The sequence below is a fragment of the Taudactylus pleione genome, unplaced genomic scaffold (assembly GCF_031769625.1).
Source record: "Taudactylus pleione unplaced genomic scaffold, aTauple2 ptg000518l, whole genome shotgun sequence".
Classification (NCBI taxonomy): domain Eukaryota; kingdom Metazoa; phylum Chordata; class Amphibia; order Anura; family Myobatrachidae; genus Taudactylus; species Taudactylus pleione.
Window position 1 is genome coordinate 431,120 of NW_028284920.1, and position 24,513 is coordinate 455,632.

The 24,513-nt window shown below is 42.5% G+C and overlaps 1 protein-coding gene across 1 annotated transcript; it reads right to left on the minus strand.

Moving 5' to 3' along the window:
- Positions 1-455: 455 nt before the first annotated feature.
- On the minus strand, positions 456-24,506 carry UBE2D1 (ubiquitin conjugating enzyme E2 D1). Its single transcript, XM_088450446.1, has 7 exons — positions 24,285-24,506; positions 9,648-9,711; positions 9,515-9,546; positions 6,978-7,055; positions 4,172-4,277; positions 3,877-3,970; positions 456-1,355 (listed from the first exon to the last, which is right to left on the minus strand). The coding sequence occupies exons 1-7, from the start codon at positions 24,306-24,308 to the stop codon at positions 1,310-1,312; spliced, it is 444 nt and encodes a 147-aa protein (XP_088306572.1). The 5' UTR covers positions 24,309-24,506; the 3' UTR covers positions 456-1,309.
- Between the last annotated feature and the right edge of the window lie 7 nt (positions 24,507-24,513).

Here is a 24,513-nt window from a genome sequence, read left to right on the forward strand (position 1 = left end):
GTAGTGCACATCTGCGTCTACAGGAGACAATTACGTCACAACTGGTTCCTGTGGCCAGACATGTTGGGTTGCTGACTTGCAAGTGTGTATGCACATATCGTTTGTCCAGAACATTATCAAATAGTTTGTTCACCTAATGTGTCGACCGATCAATCCACAGTTCAGGTGTGTACCGCCCCACATTTAATGCAGAAAAACCTTAGGCTTTCTGGAAAGCGAGGTAACCAAACCAATTTGTTATAAAATGGTAAACACAACTGGAATTCTGGGAAACAAACATTCAAGGTTTATTAAAAGAAACAAACACCCTAGACTGTCCTAGTTCCTTCAGGTTACACAGGATCCATATGATGAACTTTATTATTCCGAAAGGTGGATTCACGTATGAAGGATCAGACCAATACAAGAAAATTGGTTAAGTGGGAACTCAAAAGCAGAAGATCAAACTCCTCCAATAGTAGAAAATGCATTTTTTATTTGTATGGAAAAAGTGACAGTAAGATTTGTAAAAGTGATTTGTATTATATATTGCCCATATGAAAAATCAAAACTAGAAAAATAAAAATGCGAAGAGCAAGAAATGAACAGATACATGTTTTCTTCTTAGCAGTGCAATTCTTTCACATTGCAATAAACTGGTCAAGTACGCAACAGAATAAAAAAACAAAACACAACTGTTTCCCTACAATTAGCATATTAAGAATTACAGTGCAAAGATCATTTGTTTTTAAGAAATCTGCAATCATTGATTCCAAGATGGGGGGTGCTAAAGGGCTTCATTCTTTCCTTTAGGACTAGTCATTTTACCTTGACAATACTGTGCATAAAAGAGAAAAAAAAAAAAAAAAAAAAAATCTAAAAATGAGTTTACTTACAAAGTTAAATAAGATATATTTAGACTATACAGTAAAAAATACAAATTAAATAGTGCTCTAACAGAGTGAAATCTGAACACAGATTTACAAAACAATAACAAACTTACATGACGTATTGATCAAGTTCATTAAAAAAAAAAAAAAACTAGTCTGTCGAGTTGCTTTTAATTCTGCAGTAGGATTTCGTATTAGAGTAGCATGCAGCGATCCAGGTGTCTTAAAAACAGCATCAAATGTCTTTTGCAAAGTACACAAAACTTAAATTATACTTTTATCTTCTTTTTGTAATTTGTTTTTCTCGGGAGAAGTATTTAAGTGTACAAAAAAAAATCAAAAGGGTCTTTCACGGTCTCTATAACAGTAAACTGTGTCCGGTTTCTTCTAATTTTGAAAAACCTAGAATTTACAGTACACTGGATTATACGAAATCAGTTTCACATTGCATATTTCTGAGTCCATTCTCTTGCTATTCTATTATATCTGCAATAGAAAAAAAAAATGTTAATTTAAAAAAGTTTCAATCATTACCCCAGAACTAAATAACCTTTAAACATTTCTGGGACAAGTAGCCCTGAATGCATTCTGCAAGCTTGAAGGTGGTGCTTTAGAATCATGCAATTGAGCGATGTTACCTGTGTATGTCTAGTGTGCTCAGTTTGAAATGGCTGTCGACATTATTTGGTTAATTGAAAATTTGCTGCTATGCGAGACACTCCTAGATGTATATGATGAAAGACACAGCTCCAACTCCATTCAAGAAAATTAGTTTTAGGCAGGTGTGGAAAAAATGCTGCAAAGTAAGAAGGTTTTCAAATATAGAAGTGTCAATGGTTTATTTTTATCAATTAAAATGCAAAGTGAATGAACAGAAGAGAATATGACAATATTTGGTGCGACCTCTCTTTGCCTTCAAAACAGCATCAACTCTTCTAGGTACACTTGCACAAAGTCAGGGATTTTGTAGTATTATATTCAGGTGTATGATTGACCCAATCATACCAAACAGGTGATAATGATCATCATTTTCATTTGTAGGTTGAAACAGTCATTAACTAAACAGCTGTGTAGGAGGCTTAAAACTGGGTGAGAAACAGCCAAACTCTGCTACAAAGGTGAGGTTGTGGAAGACAGTTTCCTGTCACAGGTCATACACCATGGCAAGTCTGAGAACAGCAACAAGACCCAAGGTAGTTATACTGCATCAGCAAGGTCTCTCCCAGGCATAGATTTCAAAGCAGACTGGGGTTTCAAGATGTGCTGGTCAAGCTCTTTTGAAGAAGCACAAAGAAACGGGCAATGTTGAGGACCGTAGAGGCAGTGAAAGACACATCATGCTCATTTCCCTTTGAAATTGGCAGATGTCCAGCAGTGCCATCAACTCAAAAAACTGTCAGAAACCAGTGGGATCCAGGTACATTTATCTACTGATCGGAGACGTCTGGCCAGAAGTGGTCTTATGGAAGACATGTGGCCAAAAAGCCATACCTTCGATGTGGAAACAAGGTCAAGCAACTCAACTATGCACAAAAAAAAATACGAACTGGGGTGCAGAAAAATGGCAGGTGGTGTCCTGGACTGATGTCAACATTTGAAATATTTGGCTGCGACAGAAGGCAGTTTGTTCACCAAAGGGCTGGAGAGCAGTACAATAATGAGTGTCTGCAGGTAACAGTGAAGCATGGTGGAGGTTCCTTGCAAGTGTGGGGCTGCATTTCAGCAAATGGAGTTGGGGATTTGGTCAGGATTAATGGTGTCTTCAATGCTGAGAAATACAGGCAGGTACTTATCCATCAAGCAATACCATCAGAGAGGCGCCTGATCGGTTTCAAATATATTCTGCAGCAGGACAACGACCCCAAACATACAGCCAAAGTCATTAAGAACTATCTTCAGCATAAAGAACAAGGAGTCCTGGAAGTGATTATATGGCCCCCATAGAGCCTTGATCTCAACATCGAGTTTGTCTGGGATTACATGAAGAAACCGAAGGATTTGAGCAAACGTACATCCAAAGGATCTGTGGTTAGTTCTACAAGATGTTTGGAACAACCTTCCTGCTGAGTGCCTTCAAAAACTGTGCAAGTGTACATAGAAGAAATGATGCTGTTTTGAAGGGAAAGGGTGGTCACACCAAATATTGATTTGATTTAGATTTAATAAACTATTAACACTTCTATTTTTTTTAAAGCATTCTTATGGTGCATACACACGATCAGATTTTTTCTTCAGATATGGACGATAACGATTTAAAAATCGTTCAGTCGTTCATATCTGAAGGAAAATCGTTCATATCTGACATGCCTGAACGATGGACGATCAACGATGCGCGTTCCCGTTTGTCAGATAACGATATCTGACATCTGATGGGTTTGCAGTCAGACTTGGACGATTCCATTCATTTTAATGCAGTCAAAAATCGTTCAATCGTTCAAATCGTGCAAATCGTTCAAAACTTTGGTAAAATCGTTCAAATCGTTCATTCGTTCAGTCGTTCATCTGACAAATCTGACAAGTCTGACAAATCTGACCGTGTGTACGCTCCATTACTTTGCAGCATTTTTTCCACACCTGCCTAAAACTTTTGCACAGTACTGTATGCATGTAGATCCATATATAGATAAATAAAAAATAAAAAGTACAGAAAATTCAGTACGGTCACCAGTCCCCAATTCTATTTATCCTATTGGTAGGAGTTAGATTTAAAGCATAAATCATATTCTGTTTCCAGTAATCAAAAGATAATGTCTACAGGAGAAATAAGAAGTGCTACAACGACTATAGGTAACTTGCGGCTATAGCACTACTAAAGTTTCAAATGAACCCAAATGCAGCAAATATTACACAATCCTTCATAGCTAATGTAAAATATATTAAGGGATGACAAACTGAGTGATAAAGAAATATATTATATAAAAAAATAAATATATTATATATATATATTTTTTTTTTTCTCTATCTATATATTTTTTATTAGATGTACACCATTCAATAAGCAACATACTTTTCCTTGTCTGTCTTGTAGGTCTGTGCAATGTCTGGTACTAATGGATCATCTGGGTTTGGATCACAAAGTAAGGAGCATATGGACAACAAAACTGCAAACAAAGAACAGTTAGTCATAAATAACCTCACTGTTATTTGAAGTATACATGATTACAAGGTTTGTAAGCTCCTATTTAAGACAAACTTTAATACGATAGAGCAGGTCAACTTTAATTCAAAAGGACAGTTGAAAACAATAATAAAAAAACAAACAAAAAAAAAAACACATGCCGTCCTTCGTTTGGGTCATTTACCTTTAGAGACAGTCAGTGCTGGAGACCACTGTGACCTCAGAATATCAAGACAAATACTTCCATTGCTGTTTATATTTGGATGATATATTTTTGTTGTGAATGCCACCTGAAAAACAAAAATACATTTTAAGAAATATATGCAACAAGTGACCAAATTTAAAATGTTACTGAAGAAAGTAGATTTGTTCATATTTTGTAACCGTTCCCATAGGGCCAATAATTCTCAAAATGTAAATGACATGACCCAAGAAGGTAACAACTGTACTAGAAAAGTCTGAACCATTTAGAAGCCTCAGAAGTTAGCTTAAACGTTTTCAACTTGCATGCATTTAATGTTGGATCATTCTGATCTATTACTGAAAAATATCTTCTTGTACGTTTTATTTGATTTAGTGGGTTCTCTATTTTTTCAGGATTTAAAATGAAGAATACGTTTAAAGTCACATTTATGCAGGAAAATTGGAAAAAGTATATACTTTCAAGCACCAATGTACAGATATGCCCAGCTATATTGCTGCCGTGGCAAATCGTGAGAGCGTATACGAGCACTGTGTACGTGACCACTCCTCCATAGGAATACATGGTGCGATTACAGTTCACGCCATAGCGTAGCAGGGAATCGCATGGTACGATTTATGCGCATGTTTGTACAAATCAGCCACAATATAACTGGGCGCATCCGTATACATTGTTCGGTGTTATTCAGATGCTCTGGTGCAGCTACGTTGAAAAGTGTCATTCTCCCCTTTAGAGACAATTGCAGTCCCATTTGTTAATCAAAATATCCTGTTGCAATCTGACACAGGTCCAAAAGCTGGTTCTGATATATTTTATATATCACCCAATACACATTCCAGCAGGATGTATATTATTCAGTTTAGTAATAGACGGGGATTGATATACAGTGATCCCCAAATTTCAGAGTCTCTGTTTAGTGTTATTTTGTCATTTTACACCTTTACAATTCAACTTTATGCCCCCAACTGATGTTCCCTATATGACCTGGATGAGAAACTAACTTGCAGCACCACTGCCATCATGGGGGTTCCTTATCTCCCTACACAATTGGCATCTCGCTCCCCACCAATGGGGCAGTCGTAAGACTTGTTTTCTCAGCAGCCCCACTTACCACGTTCTCGCCTGTGGATCCCAGGACTCAGCTATCTCCTTGTGCTCCTAATACAATACCACTGCACAGCATACAGGAGTAAGCAAGACTACAGTCTATTCCTCGCCTGTTCTACCATCAGCGTGTTGCCTGAAAAGAGCGGATCTTGGGGATGAACTCAGAGTTATATTGATATCAAGGGAAATCCCGTTTTCATTTAGCACTGTTTTGCTTAGCACTCTGCGTTAAGCAAGGGATTCCTGTATATCTATTTGGAACAGTGGTTGATATTTAAATAACCTCAGGCAGACAGACCAACCTTTTACGTAGCTTGAGGACTATTCTAAAATTACAAACATTACTTCTAAACAAATCTTGGAAAAATCAATAGCACAAGGCCAGACATTTTATACCTACTGATTCCTCTAGTGCCTCAGATTGACTGAATAATTATTTTAGAGTTGATTATTTTTCTACACCACCATTAAACATATTAGCAAATACGTACAATCAATTACTTTATGCACATGCCTTAACTCTTTGCAAAAAAAACACAAGACTGATAAAATGCTTCACTGTGCGAGTACACTATTTCAGCAGTCTTATTTGTACCGCTTGCCATACATTGCACGGTAACCATGCAAACCAGCTGACTAAATAACTGGTATGAACGGTTATCATTAAGTGCATGTACCTATACATTAATTGCTCACATCCTGGAAATGGCTAAAAACATTCTGGATCATTTTGTTTGGTTATCAAATCAGTACGATCCAACGGACAGTCTTCCAGTCAACTTTGGGCATTAATGGAGATTGCCTCCCTACACTGTGCATTGTGTGCAGGCGCTAAAATTATTATGCCGTTGTTCCACTGTATAGAATAATATGGATAAAGCTGCGGAACACTTGTGATGCCATATAAATAAAGGATAAATACTACTAATAATGGATTATTCTATTTAAAAGCCCAAAATAAAAAAGCAAAAAACATTTAAGGGTCGATTCAAAACGCCGAGAATTACTGGCAGACGCGAGTAGGTGCAACTATATACTGCACATACGGCACCTTGTGTTCGCAGTCCCTTTGGAATGCATACAAAAATCTGCGAGATCGGTGTGCAAGTCATGGTGCCATTGGTGCAGATTCCACGCTGTTGCAATGCCAACTCATCCCCTTCACGGTTAATTGAATCAACCCAGTAGTGTTCAAATCGGTTCCGCTGTAAAAATTTTTTATTTTTTTTAAAAAACATAATTGGGCATTCACAAAGAGCAACGCTCCCCTTGAAACTTACTACATTGTTCCTACTGCCATAACTGAAATCAGAGATAAGTAAATATTTTTGTTTTCTCAATTGCAAGATCATTTCAGATTGTGATTAGCATATTCCCCCACATGATTTACTAAAACTTATCAGCTTTCAACAAAACTAAAGAACAAAGGGACATAACTGAGCAAGTTCAGTTATTTCAGGTGAAATATAAATAAGTCAGTAACAGTCTGACCTGTTTATGTATAATGTACCACTGAATAATTGTTTTCTTTTTAAAATTACAAACTACAAAACATTCTGATGAGTGAACTACTGTCATTTGTAATGCTTGCAAGTATAATTTATAATTCTTGAAAAACTGTTATACAACACTAACGGGTATACAATATCAATTATTTATGCTAATCTTGACATTTTCTTACCTTTGGTGGTTTGAAGGGATAGTCTGTTGGAAACTGGATTGTGAGAAAGAAGACCCCTCCTTGATAAGGACTGTCCGGCTGAGAAATACAACACACCTATCAGCTACTCAGAGTGGAGATTATTTATAAGAATGCAGCCTATCAGCTCGCTAGGAACCAGTAACACTGCATGAATATTCATGAAGACGTGCCCCTGGTGAATCAATAGACGCACTCAGGAATATTGGTTCAGCGCACAAAACATCACAAATGGTTTTTAATTAGGCAATCGATGTCCCACCCAATGAAATCTAAGGCATGGAAGTGGTACTAGGCCTGGTACAGATGCATCCTCATACATGATTTCCACAGTTGCGCTAAACAGCCCTTCCCAGTGCGACAAGTCCCTTGCAACTCTGCTTGCACCAAGCGTTTTTGCTCAAATGTGTGTCTTAGTCGCTATGCAATGCAACAAAACTGCACCGATTCATTTGATGTGTGATACTTTTACAGTCAGGTGCATAAATATTGGGACATTGACAGAATTTTCATATTTTGGCCTCTATTCACCACCACAATGGCTTTGAAATGAAACATTTTATATCCAAATCAGGTGAACAGTGTAGGAATTACAACGGTTTCTATATGTGCCTCCCACAAGGGGCCAAAAGTAATGGGACAAACTAAAACAATCCTATATCTAACTTTCACTTTTTAATACTTTGCTGCAAATCCTTTGCAGGCAATTACAGCCTGAAGTCTGGAACGCATAGACATCACCAGACGCTGGGTTTCATCCCTGGTTATCCTCTGCCAGGCCTCTACTGCAAATGTCTTCAGTTCCTGCTTGCTCTTGGGGCATTTTCCCTTCATCAAGTGAAATGCATGCGAAATCGGATTCAGGTCAGGGGATTGACATGGCCATTGCATAACATTCCACTTTTTAGCCTTAAAAAACTCTTTGGTTGCTTTTGCAGTATGCTTCGGTCATTGTCCATCTGCACTGTGAAGCGCCGTCCAATGAGTTCTGAAGCATTTGACTGAATAGGAGCATATAATATTGCCCGAAACACTTCAGAATTCATTCTGCTGCTTTTGTCAGCAGTCACATCAATAAATACAAGGGAACCAGTTCCATTGGCAGCCATACAAGCCCACGCCATGACACTACCACCACCATGCTTCACTGATGAGGTGGTATGTTTTGGATCATGAGCAGTTCCTTTCCTTCTCCATACTCTTCTCTTCCCATCACCCTGGTACAAGTTGATCTTTATTTCATCTGTCCACAGGATGTTGTTCCAGAACTGTAGTGGCTTTTTTGTGTGTTGTTTGGCAAACTCTACTCTGGTCTTCCTGTTTTTGTGGCTCACCAATGGTTTACATCTTGTGGTGAACCCTCTATATTCACTCTTGTGAAGTCTTCTCTTGATTGTTGACTTTGACACATATACACCTACCTCCTGGAGAGTGTTCTTGATTTGGCCAACTGTTGTGAAGGGGGTTTTTCTTCACCAGGGAAGTAATTCTTCTGTCATCCACCACAGTTGTTTTCCGTGGTCTTCTGGGTCTTTTGGTGTTGCTGAGCTCTCCGGTGTGTTCTTTCTTTTTAAGAATGTTCCAAACAGTTGATTTGGCCACACCTAATGTTTTTGCTATCTCTCTGATGGGTTTGTTTTGATTTTTCAGCCTAATGATGGCTTGCTTCACTGATAGTGACAGCTCTTTGGATCTCATATTGAGAGTCGATAGCAACGATTCCAAATGCAAATGTCACACCTAGAATCAACTCCAGACCCTTTACCTGCTTAATTGATAATGTAATAATGAGGGAATAGCCCACACCTGTCCATGAAATAGCTTTTGAGTTGATAGTCCCATTACTTTTGGCCCCTTAAAAAGTGGGAGGCACATATAGAAACAGTTGTAATTCCTACACCGTTCACCTGATTTGGATGTAATTACCCTCAAATTAAATCTGAAAGTCTGCAGTTAAAGCACATCTTGTTTGTTTCATTTCATAGCCACTGTGGTGGTGAATAGAGGCCAAAATATGAAAATTCTGTCAATGTCCCAATATTTATGCACCTGACTGTACATCTGTTCACGACCAAGTTTAAATTCAAAGTGCTTTGATACAGCGGACAACACTTTCCGTTGTACAGATTCAGACTCAGTCACACAGATATACAAGTGTTACACATAGAATTAATCAGGGCAGTCTCGTGAAGCGGTTCTATCGCATCTAATTGCGACCAAGATGCACATTCCAGCGAAAAGGCAGCTACACCACTCGGTGCAACTCACTAGCTCTAAGGGTCTCGTGCTGCATGGCATGTTGTGACAAGGAGTATGAGGTTACATCTGTACCGCCATATATACTGATTGTGCTTAGAATATAAAGCAAAATAAAGCCGCACTCGCAAATCCTGCTTTGGAGGCTATATATTGTTTTCAGAGCCAACTAGGCAGGAAAAACCAGAATTGCTGTAGTGCAAAAGGTTGGTATGTACTATTTTGAAGCAGCAGGGTAAATTCACATCACAGGATATACTTACAGGTCCCATAATCGTTGCTTGCCAGTGAAACACTGGAAAGAGAAAATGAGAATATATCAGTATTACCACAACAGTCGAAACAAAGAAATAATTATAAAAAAAAAAAAAAAAAAAAAGACTGCATTCAACTTACTGTCATCGCCCACTGGTCCTGCTGAGCATTGAGCCGGAGGATCACGTTGCAAATCAGTCAACTCCTTAAAAAGGGGAGAAAGGGGGAAACAAGTCATTATAGACCCAAGTATGGACAATACTCAACAAAAATTCAAGAAAAGACCTGTTTCTTGAATTATCCTCGTTTCTCTACTGTGCCAAGGAAGCTACGTTTTTATCTCATTATTGTGTAAATGACAGAATAAAAGGGATGTACAACCGCAAAGACATTTCTGCAAAATCCAGTGTCACAATCATTTTACAAAGACTCTTAAAAAGACATTTTGGAGGTCATTTCACTACAAATTACACAGGAAAACAAATATATATATATATATAAGTGTTCCTTCCCTTAAAGATTAAGTGTAAACCTAAAAAAAGAATGTTACCTTATTCAACTGAGCTACTAATGCCAGCAAACCATGGGCGCTCAAAACCAGAACTTTTTGCACATTTCTGTGCACAACCACAGCAGCGTGCGAGCAGTAATGTGTCCGACAGCATTGGCACCTGAATCATTCAACAATTGAAGTGCTCCGTTGAGTTCCCATTAGTCATAGCGGGTAAAACAATTGCATCACCCCTGCTTTAAAACGGAGTGTTCCTTTAAAAATTAAGAGTAAATCTAAAAAGAATGTTACCTTATTCAACTGAGCTACTAGTGGCAGCAAACATAGGGCAAGATTAGGATTTTTATGCAAAGCCGATGTATTAGGATCTGAGCATGAACATAACCTCGTTTGCGCATGCGCAGAACGGTTCCTGCGCGATTGCTCACAGCACATGTTGAAGAGTTTGAAGTCTATCAAGCTCCTGAAACACTTCCACACATCTGTTATTGTTAGAAGCCCACTGAAGTGGATCAGCCACTCATACCTGAAGGGAGCAGCAGGAAGTATTTAATCATTGCAGTTACTTTCTTCTACTGTCACAGCGAATTACCTGCATTCTCCTTTCTAGATACAATCAGAATTTACATGACTTATAACCGCCTCAAAGATCATGTACATGGATAATGGGGCAAAGACTCCCAATTGATTAAGACACATCCCTCTTCTAGAGATACTGTGCATAGAGATTAAAGTCTACTGCAGGTGATTACACTTCACAGGCAACTAAAAGAGTATACACTGCATTTAAGATGTCTGCTATTCCGCTTCTCAATTCATTAGGAAATAGAGATATCATTGAGGAATGAGGCTCTTGTATTTCAGAAGGCGCACTAGTCTAATGAATTTTGGTTCTGTTAAATGCATCCAATGAAGCAATAAGCAGAGAGAAAATCAATACAAAAATACAATACACCCGTATGCAAGCAAAACATGCAAGTGGTATGCCGACATTGGGAACATTGGGTTCTAACGACGCACCTGCTATATGCAATGTACTTGTTAAAATGCATGTGGTTGTTTTAACACATCATAGGGTAGGAGATTATGCTGCTCATACATGGTCTGACATGCACCTTGCTATGAGACTTGCGATCCGACGTCCGACATATTGGGCGGTCCCCAGACACGGAGCGAGCGGGTGGCTAACCGCCCGATATGCCGACGTCCCTCCCCACACCCGCATAGCACTGCATGGGATCGTACATCGCATCTCCAGATCAAGTGAACATGCAGTAAGATCTGGGGGTGCGATGCACAACCCCATGGGAGTGCGCACTGGCCAATATCATGCCCACACACTGCAGAATATATCAGCAATTTTGTAGCAATCCGTCTGATCGGCTGCTATATCGCACACTGTATGGGCACCTTTAGACTGGACTCTACAGTGCATTAACAACGTACACATGAAAAAAATCATATACAGTTACAAGTTAAAAAGTACGATGTTAAATGTTTAAACATTCTTATCTCCAGGAAACTGTTTTATCTCCACAATATAATTACAAAGCAACCAAGTCTGCATGACACCTCACATCCACAAGCAATGATGTGGGAAAAAGGCTATTAGCAGCTTCACACTTACAGCCAACACATGAAAACTGCAAATATATGCAGTGCAGCACTCCTACAGACTGCAGAGCTTCATCTAATGCTCCCTTCAGAGAAACACCAACATCAGCACAGGGAAGACTTTGTATGAAGACACAAACAGAACAGCATTATATCATGTATTATAGAGCAATAGTTTAACAACTTAAAATGGGGACAGGGTGGGGAGGAAAGAAGAATTCAGACGACGTGTAATACACCACTCGTTATGGCTCTGAATGGGTAGAATATAATTCTACGCATTTCATATAACACAAACTCCATTAATTTGCTACATACTGATGAGTGGCTTATTTATATCTATATGTGAATCTCCTATGACGGGATATGGGTGTAGAGCACAGTTTGTAAGACCAAGTAAGATGTGCAATGTACATAAGGATGACAAGCTATTTGGAATGCAGCATTGTGTACACTTAGAACACGTAATTGATTTTGCAGATCACCATCACATGACAGTGCTTTAATACAGGAATTCATCATAATATATAAGGACATCTACACCTTCTGCTACAATGTATATTTCTATGTGGTAACTTGGTTTTCTCTGGTTTCATTTTACTTAAACATGGCTACATAGAAATAAGGACTACTCCACATAACTATATTAAACGTAGGGGTCGATTTAATTACAAGCAAAGGGGCGGGTTGCCATTGCAACATCGGCAGCGGTAGCTGAACTCACCCCCTTACGCCCAATCTTGTCCTATGGGGCTGCAAACAAATCCACTAGTCAGGCGGTATCGCAAATACGGATAATTTAATTGACCCCTTAATGTGTAATTCCTAAAATCATTGTTTCATCATAATTGCATAAGACATACTAAGGAGTTTCATATATTGAATATATGGTAGACTACTCTCCCAACAGCTGTGATTTAGAACAGTAACAGTCAGAGACCAGCAAGTAAATCAAACAATGAAAGGGAGGGAGAGAATAAGTCAGTGCAGTGCGTGGAAGTGCCGCCAAAATGGGGACTGAAGACGCGACCAATATCTTTGCTAATCTTTCCCCCCGCACACCACACAGTGTGCAGGAAAACGAGTTACGATTGTCTACAGTTCTAATGGTGCGCAGTTGTACATCAGCCAGAATTAAATTGCCCCCTATGGATGTTCATTTTTCAATGGCTGGCATCACCCCCTCTATACCATATTGTGTATTTTCTACTTATGTCCCTCACTTGCAATCCGGGGCCCAGCGTCGCCGCCAGCAAGCTCTGCCGTGACCTGCCAAAATCACCAGAGACGTTACTGTGTTGTGGCCCAGCGGAGGTAGACTAGTCGCAGTGCAGGAGTTTTATTACGCTCAGTACTGCTAACTATAACATAAAAGTAAAATAAAATAATACATAAAATTAAAGCTTGGCCTGTTGAAAAGGTGCGTCTGAATCCTGCCGCACCAAGCGCAAAACTGAATGCCTGTGGCCAGGGGCGGGGTATATGTGGAGGAGGACCTGGGGCATCCTGGGAGCTGAAAGCTTAACTGTTTGGCATCTGGATCACTCCAACACATTATCCCCATGGCATCCCTATGGACCCTGAAGAAAATACATTTATTCAATAATATATACTGCAATCAGCTAACGTGAGCGAGACAATAGGGATCAGTTAGGGGCTTAAAAGCATTAGCAGACTTACTCTGTAGCCATAGATTCACGAGATGCCTAAAAAATTCCGTGGCTAAATGCTTTTGAAAGATGTTCTGCGTGTTAAAGTAATTAAAATAGGACAGTCATAATAATAAAATGAAAGGGTAGCGTCCGTTAAACTCCAGCTACATATTTGTGGGATGTGAACAGCACTATAACAAACCCTATATGCAGCACAATTTAAAAATTCAGAAGGTTCAGTGGGACATTTCTAGTAATAGCCTATAGTTACACGCTTACCCACTGCAAAGGTTTATACGTTTAGTATAACATTCTCCTAGTGAACACCTTTCTGAAAAGCTGCCAAAAGTAATCTTTTCCACTCCAAAGAAAAGCAGATATTAGAGGTTTTCTATTACAATCACAAGACCGTATTGTGTTACAGGATATAAAAGCATGCTGTACTGACTGATGAACCGATGGCCATCTTCACTCGGCTAGATAAAATGGTGAAAGCCATTGACTGAAAAAAAAAAAATCTTTATGCAGGTGCATTCTTCAATACAGTGCAAAGCAAGAGCATTTCCACAGCAAAGACTGAAAAGAGGAAACGGTCACCTTCATTTTCTACGCTACTATTGGAACCTTACCAAATTAGTACAATTCTGTTCTGCAAAAATGAAAGTTAAATGAATGACAGCTTATTGGATGATTTGCACATTACAAGACTCTTTAAAATGCTGGAATGTAATGGACTCCTGAGTAATGAAACCAAAAATAGCAAGGTCTGCACATCCTACAATGAGTCACTAACGTAGCTGTAAAACAGAACAGACCTGAATTATTGGTCAGAAGGCAGTAAGGCCTCACCACCAGTGGGGCTTCTTTGGCATTAAAATAAAAACAGACACTACACAAAATACACCACCGTATCATGGATCCATATACCAAAACGAATTCCTGTAACTGCTGGATATTACAGAAAATGGTTAGTCTTATTTTAATTCTGCTTTTAATATCAGTGTTTAGGGGTCGGTTTAATCAACTGCCTGATCGCACCCCAGACTTATGTTTTTTTGTATACAGTCCTATGGGGCTGCAAACAAAAAAGACGCACGTTCAGAGCTACCTAAAGTGTGGCATATGCCACACTAATTCACAGCATGAGCCAGCTCGCAGCTAACTAAATACATTTTATTACCAGTTATTCATATAGCTCACAAATATTCCACAGCGCTTTACAGAGAATATTTTGCCATTCACATCAGTCCCTGCCCCCAAGTAGAGTTTACAATTAACTTTTTTTGTTGGGAGCCAATTAACCTACAAGTATATTTTTGGAGTTTGGGAGGAAACTGGAGCACCCGGTGGAAACCCACACAAGCACAGGGAGAACATACAAACTGAACATGGTTAGGGCCATAGTTGGTATCAAACCCACGACCTTAGTGCTGTGAGGCAGTAATGCTAACCATTACACCGTCTGTGCTGCCTAATCAATCAGGCGGATGTTATGAATGCCTGCCTCCAAGGGCTAAATCTCACCACCATTGTTACCATTATAGATGGAACTATCCAGAACAGCATATTTAGTAGAATGCAGTGCCCCACATTACTACTTTGTGCTATTGGGTACCCTGCGCCATCCACAATCTCTTAATTCGGCTTCTGGGTTGCCTCCATTCTGCTAACCTAGAACTGCCTCCTTAACCTAAGCACAAACACGGCTTACCACAAACTTAATATGCACACTGATCATTTGAAATATTGTGGTTTTTAAAACCAGAGTGCAGCAAGAAATAGAGCTGTTCAACTCCTATTAAAATACAAATATTCATTGGGATTAATAAAGTACAGTATTGGTGGACAAAATAATGTAGAATGCAGGGAACTCTAGTAGCCAGGGAAGAGCTGCAAGCCCTGACATCATGAGGAAGGACTCACAGATGTTAGGTGCCAGCAGTAATTCTTTGGGAGGAATTAGTCAGTATTACTGATTTTCCAGCGTTTTTCTGCTGCCATGAAATTAAAAGACAGAATCCTTATTTTTGTATGCGTTGCCTTTACAAATATGCCGTAAAGTGGACCAGAAGTCAACCCAATTTCACATTAACCAGGTATTTACTACAACATAAATAATCCTGGGACACTGCAATCCTTAGAACCATCCAAACCAGTCATAGAAACTTTTGCCGCACAAAGTTTGACAACCACAGCATCACAGGTTTTGGAAACAGTGTCCGCATACAATTCTCATACAGAAAACTGGTACTGGCAATGTACATTTTCTTTATAAATTTGCACTGAAATAATGAGATATGGTAAGACCTTACTTTTGTTATCTCTATTTCTACGAAGTCTATAGGGATCCACAGGGGACCTTGGGGGTATAGGCTGATGACGTCAGTTGTCGAGCACCTCAATAGTTAAATTTGTGATCCCAGGATGCACCGGGTCCCTCTCCTATATCCCGTCCCCATGCCAAGGCACCTCAGTTTCATAGCAAGTCATTGGCTGGAAGAGGAGAAGAACGAAGAACGAACTTCTGGAACACACAAGTACCACATACAGTAGGAGACGGAAAAACTGTTGACCAGAACATAGCCCATCTGCAGCACAGGTGCGACAGGGTGGGAGTGCTGTGAATCCCTATGGACTTCATAGAAATATAGATAACAAAGGTAAGGTTTTACCATATCTCTTATTTTCTACTGCAGGGTCCAGACCTTGGGGATGTCCCAAAGCAGTCTTCTTAAAGGTGTGGACGCTCCTGTGCAGAGAAGAGAATCCGGCACCCGAAGGAGGCATCCTGAGAGGCAAAGGTATCGAATGCATAATACCTTTAGGAATGTATGGACAGCAGACTAAGTTGCCGCCTTAAACAGCTGAACAGCTGAGGCACCACGACTAGCTGCCCACGAGGAACCAACAGACCGAGTAGAGTGAGCTTTGACAGAGGACAGAACAGGAAGCCTCTGATATTGCCAGGCGAATCCAATGTCTGCTTACCCATATGTTTATTGGAAGAACGGACTCCTCTATTGCCCACCTTCCTTGGAAGAGGTGTGAACCTGTCACTGCACCCCAACCCCGGGGACAGGCGTCCGTTGTCAACAGGACCCACACCGGGATCCAAAAAGGGCGGCCCTTGGTGAGGTGACCTGTGTTTAGCCACAAAGTCAGGGACAGACGGACCTCCGGAGACAGTACCAATGTCTGGGTTTGTACCAGACGTGGAGATCCGTCCCATCTGGAAAGGATCAGTGTCTGTAGAGGCCGGTAATGAAACTGGCCATACTCCACCATGTCGAATGTCAACACCATGGAGCCCAGTAATTAATTGCATTGCTGAGTGAATCGATACCCAGCTGCGAACCTGCTGCTGTAGTGTTGTTATCTTGTCCCTGGTAAAGAAAATCCTCTGTTGTTGAGAATCCAGCAACGCCCTAAGATGTAGCATCCTCTGTGAAGGGCGTCAGAGAGGACTTCATCCAGTTGATCAACCAACCGTGGCTTTGTAGCACTGTTATTGTCAGCTGTAGATGCTGAAGAAGCAAATCCGGAGACCTGGCTAACAGCAGGTCCTCCAGGTAGGGTAAAAGGCGGATCCCCTGCAGCCGCAGTTGGGCCGCCATTACTGCCATAAGTTTGGTGAATACCCTGGGTGCCGTAGAAAGTCTGAACGGCAAGGCCTGAAACTGGAAGTGTTGTTGTAACACTGCGAACCTGAGGCACCTCTGGTGAGCTGAGGCTATCGGGACATGCAGGTATGCATCCTGAATGTCCAGAGACACCATAAAATCCCCAGGTTCCATAGCCAGTATAATCGACCGCAGGGTTTCCATTTTGAACCGAGGCACTCAGAGAAACTTGTTCAGGGACTTAAAGTTTAGGATAGGCCTGTATGTACCATTCGGTTTTGGAACCAAAAAGATGGTGGAATAATACTCCATTCCCCTCTGGGGAGTAGGTACCGGAACTATAACTCCCTGCAGGAGCATAGATCGTATAACCTTCTGCAGTTCCAATGCCTTTTCCTGGCCCCTCTGAAGTCCCCGTAGGGAAGAATTGAGGAGGAGGAGGTCTGTTCTGGAAGGAAAGAGCGTACCCTTGAGAAACCACTTCCCTTACCCAAGTGTCTGTTGTGGTATGACACCAACACTGGGTGAACTGAAGAAGTCGGCCTCCCACTTTGGGGTCCTCCATGGAGAGGCCCACCCCGTCAGGCTGCGGGTTTAGAGTCGGGCTTGGCAGCTGGGTGCCTGGCACTCCAAGCCTGTTTCTTGACTTTGTGACCTTCTTAGTTCCTGGTAGTCTGGGAAAGGGCTGAACCTTGGCCTTACTCTGAGGACGGAAAGTCCGAAAGTACTGAGTTCCTGATCCTGACGGCATTGGGGCCGAGGGTAAGCAGGCCGACATGGCGGCAGCCAAAGTGTCCACTATTTTGTCCAAATCTGGTCCAAATAAGACCTGGCCATTAAAGGGTAAACCTTCTAATCCTTTCTTGGACTCCGCATCGGCTCTCCAAGATTGCAACCAAAGAGCATCTAGCTGATACTGCAGCCAATGAAATGTGAGATGTCAGGAGACTAACATCCAAAGCAGCTTCATTCACATATGTAGCAGAGTCTGAGGAAACCTACTAGTTCAATTTGATCACTGGTAGACTCTACAGGTAAGGATGCCTCCAAGGCATTAGCCCAACGTTCCATGGCCCTGGCCACCCATAATATAGCCATAGCTGCCCCCCCCGAGAGAGAATAAATGGACTTTAGGCATACCTCCACTTTTCTGTCCGGAACATCCTTTAATGATGACATGGACGGCATAGGAAGTGTCGCACTTTTCACAAGGCGCGTAATATGAGAATCCACCTGAGGAGGAGATTCCCATTTAGAGAAATACCTTTCCTCAAACGGATAAGTGGCCTTCAACAGTCTCTGTGGTTGAAATCTCCTGCTTGGAGTTTTCCAGGCTTCCTCCAAATGCTCAACTAGCTGATCCGACAGAGGAAAAGCTGTCGCTGAGCGTTTAACTTCCTTAAAGAAAAAAATTCTTGGATTTGGCTGCTGGGATATCCTCCTCCCCAAAATCCATTGCCACACGGACTGCCCGAATGAAACCATGTACATAAATTTTAGACTTTGGCTCCGCCTCTTGAGGGGGCTCTGTATCAGATAAGTCCTGAATTTCCCCATCATCAGTTGACACGTCATGATAGTAAGTGGACTGGACAACAGTATCTCCTTCCTAGCGGTATGCTGGAAGGACTCCCCCTGTAACACCTCCGTCAGGTTTTGCACCGTATTGGAGAGAGTACTAACCCATAGAGGGTCAGGTGACGCCTGGTAGGGAGAAGGTTGTAAAGGCATATTATGAGCCACAACCAACTGTCGGGGAATTCCCTGTGACGTAGATGACATAGCTACCTGCTGAGTGTACCCCAATTGGGGGGTCACTTGAGGTGCAGCAAGCCGACCCATCAGGGTAGTTAGTGCTTGTGCAAAACAAGCCCAGGGCGTCTGCACACTGCCTGTTGACACGCACAGCCCTTCCCAGGGACACCCACCCTGGGAAGTAAAAGGAACTGTGTATCAGCGGGCGGACGCCCCCTGCTTACCTGAAACGTCCCCCGTGCTGTCCGGCCACAGTTCTGGGTGTCTGGGGTCTTTTGCTAGCCAAAACTCCCAGACACCCACCGCGATCCCTGGCGCTGTATCAGCGTCTCGGCGACGGCGGGGTGTCGGAGTGGTAGCATGCGCATCCTCCAGACAGCCCCTGCTGACCACTCTGAAGAAAAAAAATATTTTCAAGGGCTGTCCACGCAGCCCCCCCTTGAAGTGACCCGACTCCGTGCCGAGCGCATACGAAACTGAGGTGCCTTGGCATGGGGGCGGGGTATTGGAGAGGGACCAGATGCATCCTGGGAGCACAAATTTAACTATTGAGGTTCTCGACGACTGACGTCATTAGCCTATAGCCCCAAGGTCTCCTGTGGAGCCCTATGGACCCTGCAGTAGAAAAGAAAATATAAATATAGACCTAAATTCAATAGAAAAAGACCAATAAGGTTAAAGCACGTAAAGTTGGATACTTCATTCAGCTACCGCAGTGGGAGCCAGTGGATGTAGGACTGTAGAGACAGGGAGGATCTGGATCCCACCACTATACACTCCATGGGGCATATTCAATTTGGAGCGAAAAGTCAGTTGCCGGACTTTTTGCCATCATCACTGGTTTCATGGTCGAAAAAGTATTGCACTTGTCCCAGCGTATCCCCGTATTAAATTCCAAATTAGCGAAAAACGAAATCAGCGAAAAGTCCTGTCATTTTTGGGGAAATCAGCCCAACACCCCCCTAAAGATGATCTGACATGGCAATTGACTATAGCCCTGCTAAAGGTATCTCAATAGCTGCTGTTTAGCGGTGAAGAATAGCATTTAGCAATTTTGGGGGGAAAAATAAGTAGTTCCATCAAATATGGGATACATGTGCAAGCATATTTTAAAGTGGCTAATGTGAAGTTTTAAAAATAGTCAAAAATCCACCTGTGACAACCACCTGCAAACAAAAAAAAAAAAAAAAAAAAAAAACCACACCTGGGGCATACTTGGGGACCAAGTAAGGGCAACCGGTGAACAGGCGACAGGGTCATGCAGTGTTCACTCTACGGAAGGTAGTGTGGCTATCTAAGGGCGGCACTTCTGCTCTCGTCTGAAAAAGAGGCATGGTCACAAGGAAAGGGGACGCGGCCTTGAGACGTTCTCCATTTTCATCACTGTAGGGGGCGTACCCAGCACTCAGGGAGATGCTCTCCCTGCAGTGTGAATAGATGCCATGCGGATGAGGGCTGTTTCAGCAGGGCGCTGCCGTAACAGCAAGGCGCATTTCGGAGTTTTCAATCGGGCAGGGAGTGGCACCCCACTAATAAGCCTAGCAGGAACACTAGTCATGAATGCCCAAGGCTCATTGATGCCCGTAGGGGCCAAAGTCTAGCCCATCTAATCAGACCAAACTGTAGAGCTACTGTAGCACAAATTGGTGAAAAAGTTATTGCCGACTATGATAGAAAGGTGTCAGGACATACAGTGCATCGAAGCTTGCTGTGTAGCCGCAGACCGGTTACAGCGCTCATGCTGACCCCTGTCTACCACCTAAAGCATCTATGGGCACATGAGCGCCAGAACTGGACCATGGAGCAATGGAAGAAGGTGGCCTGGTCTATCGAATCAGGTTCTCTTTTACATAATGTGAATGGCCAGGTACGTGTGTTTTATTTACTTGGGGGAAGAGATGGCACCAGGATGCTCTATGGGAAGAAGGCAAACAGGTGGAGGCAATGTGATGCTCTGGGCAATGTTTTGCTGGGAAACCTTGGGTTCTGCCATACATGTAGCTGTTACTTTGACATGTGCCACCTAACTAAATATTGTTGCAGACCAAGGCCCGATTCAGAGATGACAGTTCATCCGATGATGAATATACATCTCCGATATTTTAGGGCCTGCGACCTGCGGAGGACTCATTCTGCACATGTGCAAAACAGGTCGTGCGATTACGCTCGCAAACCCCCCCAAGCTGCAGCATGATTGACATGATGTTGTGTTTTGGGGGTGGAGCGGGGGTGTGGCTGGTTTTCCAGGAGGGACAAGGCCAAGGTATGTGTCGGCAGAAGCAGATTCCTGTCCACTGAAGTGACCAGCAACTGGTCAGGCTGTGGGAAGCTTCAGCTCCCGCAGCCTGACCAAAGGAGTAACCATCGCGACATCAGTTGCGATGGCAATCCTAGCCTGCGACATCGGTCGCAATGCTGGGATCGCAAATGCAGCAAGGAGGAGTCAGAGACCTCCTTCTGCCTTTGCATTAAGATGGATGGAATTGCAAAGCTGCTTGTGTGCGGCTCTGCAATTCCATCCATCTCTGTATCAGGCACCAAGTACACTACTTCATGGCAACGGTATTCCCTGATGGCAGAGGCTTTTTTCAGCAGGATGAGGCACCCTGCCACACTGCAAATATTGGTCAGGAATGGTTTGAGGATCTCAATCTGATCAAGCTTCTGCCGGATGTTGCGGGAAAAAAAAAGTCCGAGACATTGTGGCCCCACCTTGCAACTTACAAGACTTAAAGGGCGGAATTCAATTGTATTCGCGGCCCGGATCTCCCGTCTAAAGTGACAGGAGATCGCGGGCCGCTATGCAATTGTCCAAGATGTTCGTGCTGATCACGCCCATAGAGGTCAGGTTTAGCCGCGTAAAGCAGCTAAACCCGACCAAAGTGCTGGGTGCGATCGCGAAAAATGATGTTTGGGCGCCCAAACATGTCACTTTTCGCACATTTCAGCTCTCATCCCCCAGGGGCTGCGAGCTGAAATGTAGCGCTGGCAGCTTATCGTGCCCGACAGGAGCAAGAATTGAATAGCTCCGTCGGGCGCGATAGGGGCTAGAAAGAATTGAATTCCGGCCAAAGGATCTGCTGCTAACGTCTTGGTGCAAGATACCACAGAACACCTTCAGAGGCCTTGTGAACCTCCGTTACATGGCTCCTGGTCGCTTCCTCAAGCAGTAAGAGTGAAATTTTATACTGCTTGAGGAAGCGGCCGAAAGCAATGAAATGCATCCACTTTTACCTATCAGTGAGAAATATTTTATCTCATTCTTGAGGCCTGTAGTACATACTAGACGATGTCTAGTGTGTACAGACCTCGTAAGTGACGGGTGCCGGCATCGGCAAGTGCATACACACTTACCGATGCCAGCAGCGAACTACACCGCCCCGTCAGACCTGCATGCAGGTTCGACGGGTAATGGCGCTGACGACACGTGGGAGCGCACGTCGTCAGTGACATTGAGGGTGCACACTAGACGATGTGCACAATATCTCGTAAGATCCCGCCAGATTGGATGAGATATCGTCTAGTGCAGTGGTGTCAAACTCAGGCCATCCAGCTGCAGTGGAACTACACATCCCAGCATGCACTACCACAGTTTTGCTCTTAGGGCATGCTAAAACTGTGGCAGGGCATACTGGAATGTATAGTTCTACTGCAGCTGGCTGGCCCAAGTTTGACACCACTGGTAGTGTGTACCCAATATTAGGTTTTGCTTTATTTTTTGGTCTATATGATTTTACACCTATGTTAGGTCTTGATGCTGTATGAATTTTTTTATACATTTTATACTTAGCTGCATACTGTGTTATAGTGACAACTGTGTTTATTATATTAATACATTTGTCCAGGACAGAACAGTAATGTATTATAAAAATATAAATAAATTGTTCATTTTTAAAACTGCTTGGGTTATACCTATGCTATAACCATCTGATTATTCTGACGTTGCCAGTTGAACTTTATTAATCTGTGACATCCTTGTGGCTCCTCCCAAATACATGAGTAAGGTAATGCCTAGTTACAGTTCTGTGTCAGACGCTTGTATTAGGTTTGTACCCTCCCAGCGCCAGAGAGCCGTTTTTGTATTTCAATTTATACTTAAGTACAACATTATTTTTACTCAATCACACCTTACGTACATATAGATTGGGCAAAATGCCTAGTACTACTGAAGCTTTAAGACCTGCATCCCCCCTCCAGTTTAAAAATGCTCCTTGCCTCTCATTAACTCACAATCTGTTCAATAATGTATCTGAAAGGCCTTAAATCAAGATAACATCTTCGAAAAGCATAGATTCATATATTAATGACAGTACAGATTCCTGGCCACTCAACTCACACATTTCACAACAGAAGAGTGAATCACATGAGCTTCTAGGGGAATCACAGAGCCGCTGGCAGGGTGAGCTCCCAGTATCATATAAGTCAGCGATAAAGGCTTGAGGAAATTGTCATAGTAGGCCCAGACCAATGCAAACAATGCAATGCAGTGTGTGCTGCTGACAAAATTGTGGGTGGGAGAAGTAATGGTATTTTCTTTGGGGTTGGAATGAAACTGCATATTCCAGAAAGTGAAACCTCAGGTACATTACTCTATACCCATTTACACATAAGTAGCCTATACCCCTCAGGAAGTGACATCTATAGCATCTCCAATCATACACATAATACAATTTGGGGAAAACTATCAAATCCTTACATAGCTATAAAGCAATGCAGCATATTTGTTTTTAAGAAGCCCATTATTTAATTAGCAGACTGGAAAATCATTCCAATATGAAAACAATTCAGCGTTTAATAAAATAACCCAATACCACATATACCATTACCCCAAAAAGCCTGTCATTGTGGTTATATAGTAAGAGAGAACGTAGGAAACAAACTTTTTAAAGCAACATTTAAACCTTGCATCCAGAGGCAGCATAACCTAACTAAAGGGGTGCTGCATATTTTGTGAAGAGGAAGGATGCTATAGTGCGGAAATCACACCATACAGAGGGTGAGGGACAGTTATGGGAGCTCAGCCCATCACGGAGGTACATGCGTGCAAATTGTGTAATAATAAATATATATATATATATATATATATATATATACACACATACACACACACACACACACACACATACACATACACACACACACATACAAATATTCATACACACACTACATTACACGAACACAAAGCATTAAGGAACACTTTTTGTAGGCCCCTAGCACCCATGTGACACCATTTTAGCAGCCAATTCACAACAGTCAGGAAGTGTTACCACGAATAACTGATTATGAGAAATGCTAATTGTCACATAAACAGATCATATATACCATGACCTAAATAACAAACCAGCTATTATACAGGGCTCAGCCTGAGAGGACATGAGTCAGTTCTAGTGTGACAATGGCCCTAACAACCCCAAACCCTGTGTACATAGATCCAGCCCCAGCATGAGGAAAGGGGTGAGAGGGTTTACACTGAGCTGCAGGGATAGAGCAGGGAGATAAACTACACTGTATGGTATAGGCAGGGACACGGCCCCCAAGCCCAGGGGCCCATCTGTCACTGCAGGGCCCTGCTGCTGCCATGGATGTGGCTGTCAGAGGCCCCCATTGTTCCCCCCGCCACACTTACTTTCTGTATTCTCTTCAGCGCCATGGAGCCGGCTGGGTGAGGTGGCGGGACGCCGGGGGTCAGAGGTTTCCGCTCCCTGTGGCGGTTCTATGGGCGAATGGGACGCGGGGCTGGCGGCTGTCACTGCGGTTGCGGCGGCTCCTGTGCTGCTACTGCGATCACTGCCGGCCCGTGGCCTGACTCACTCTGGGCGGAGAGGGGCGGAGCTCCCACAGCGGCGCTTCCTTTC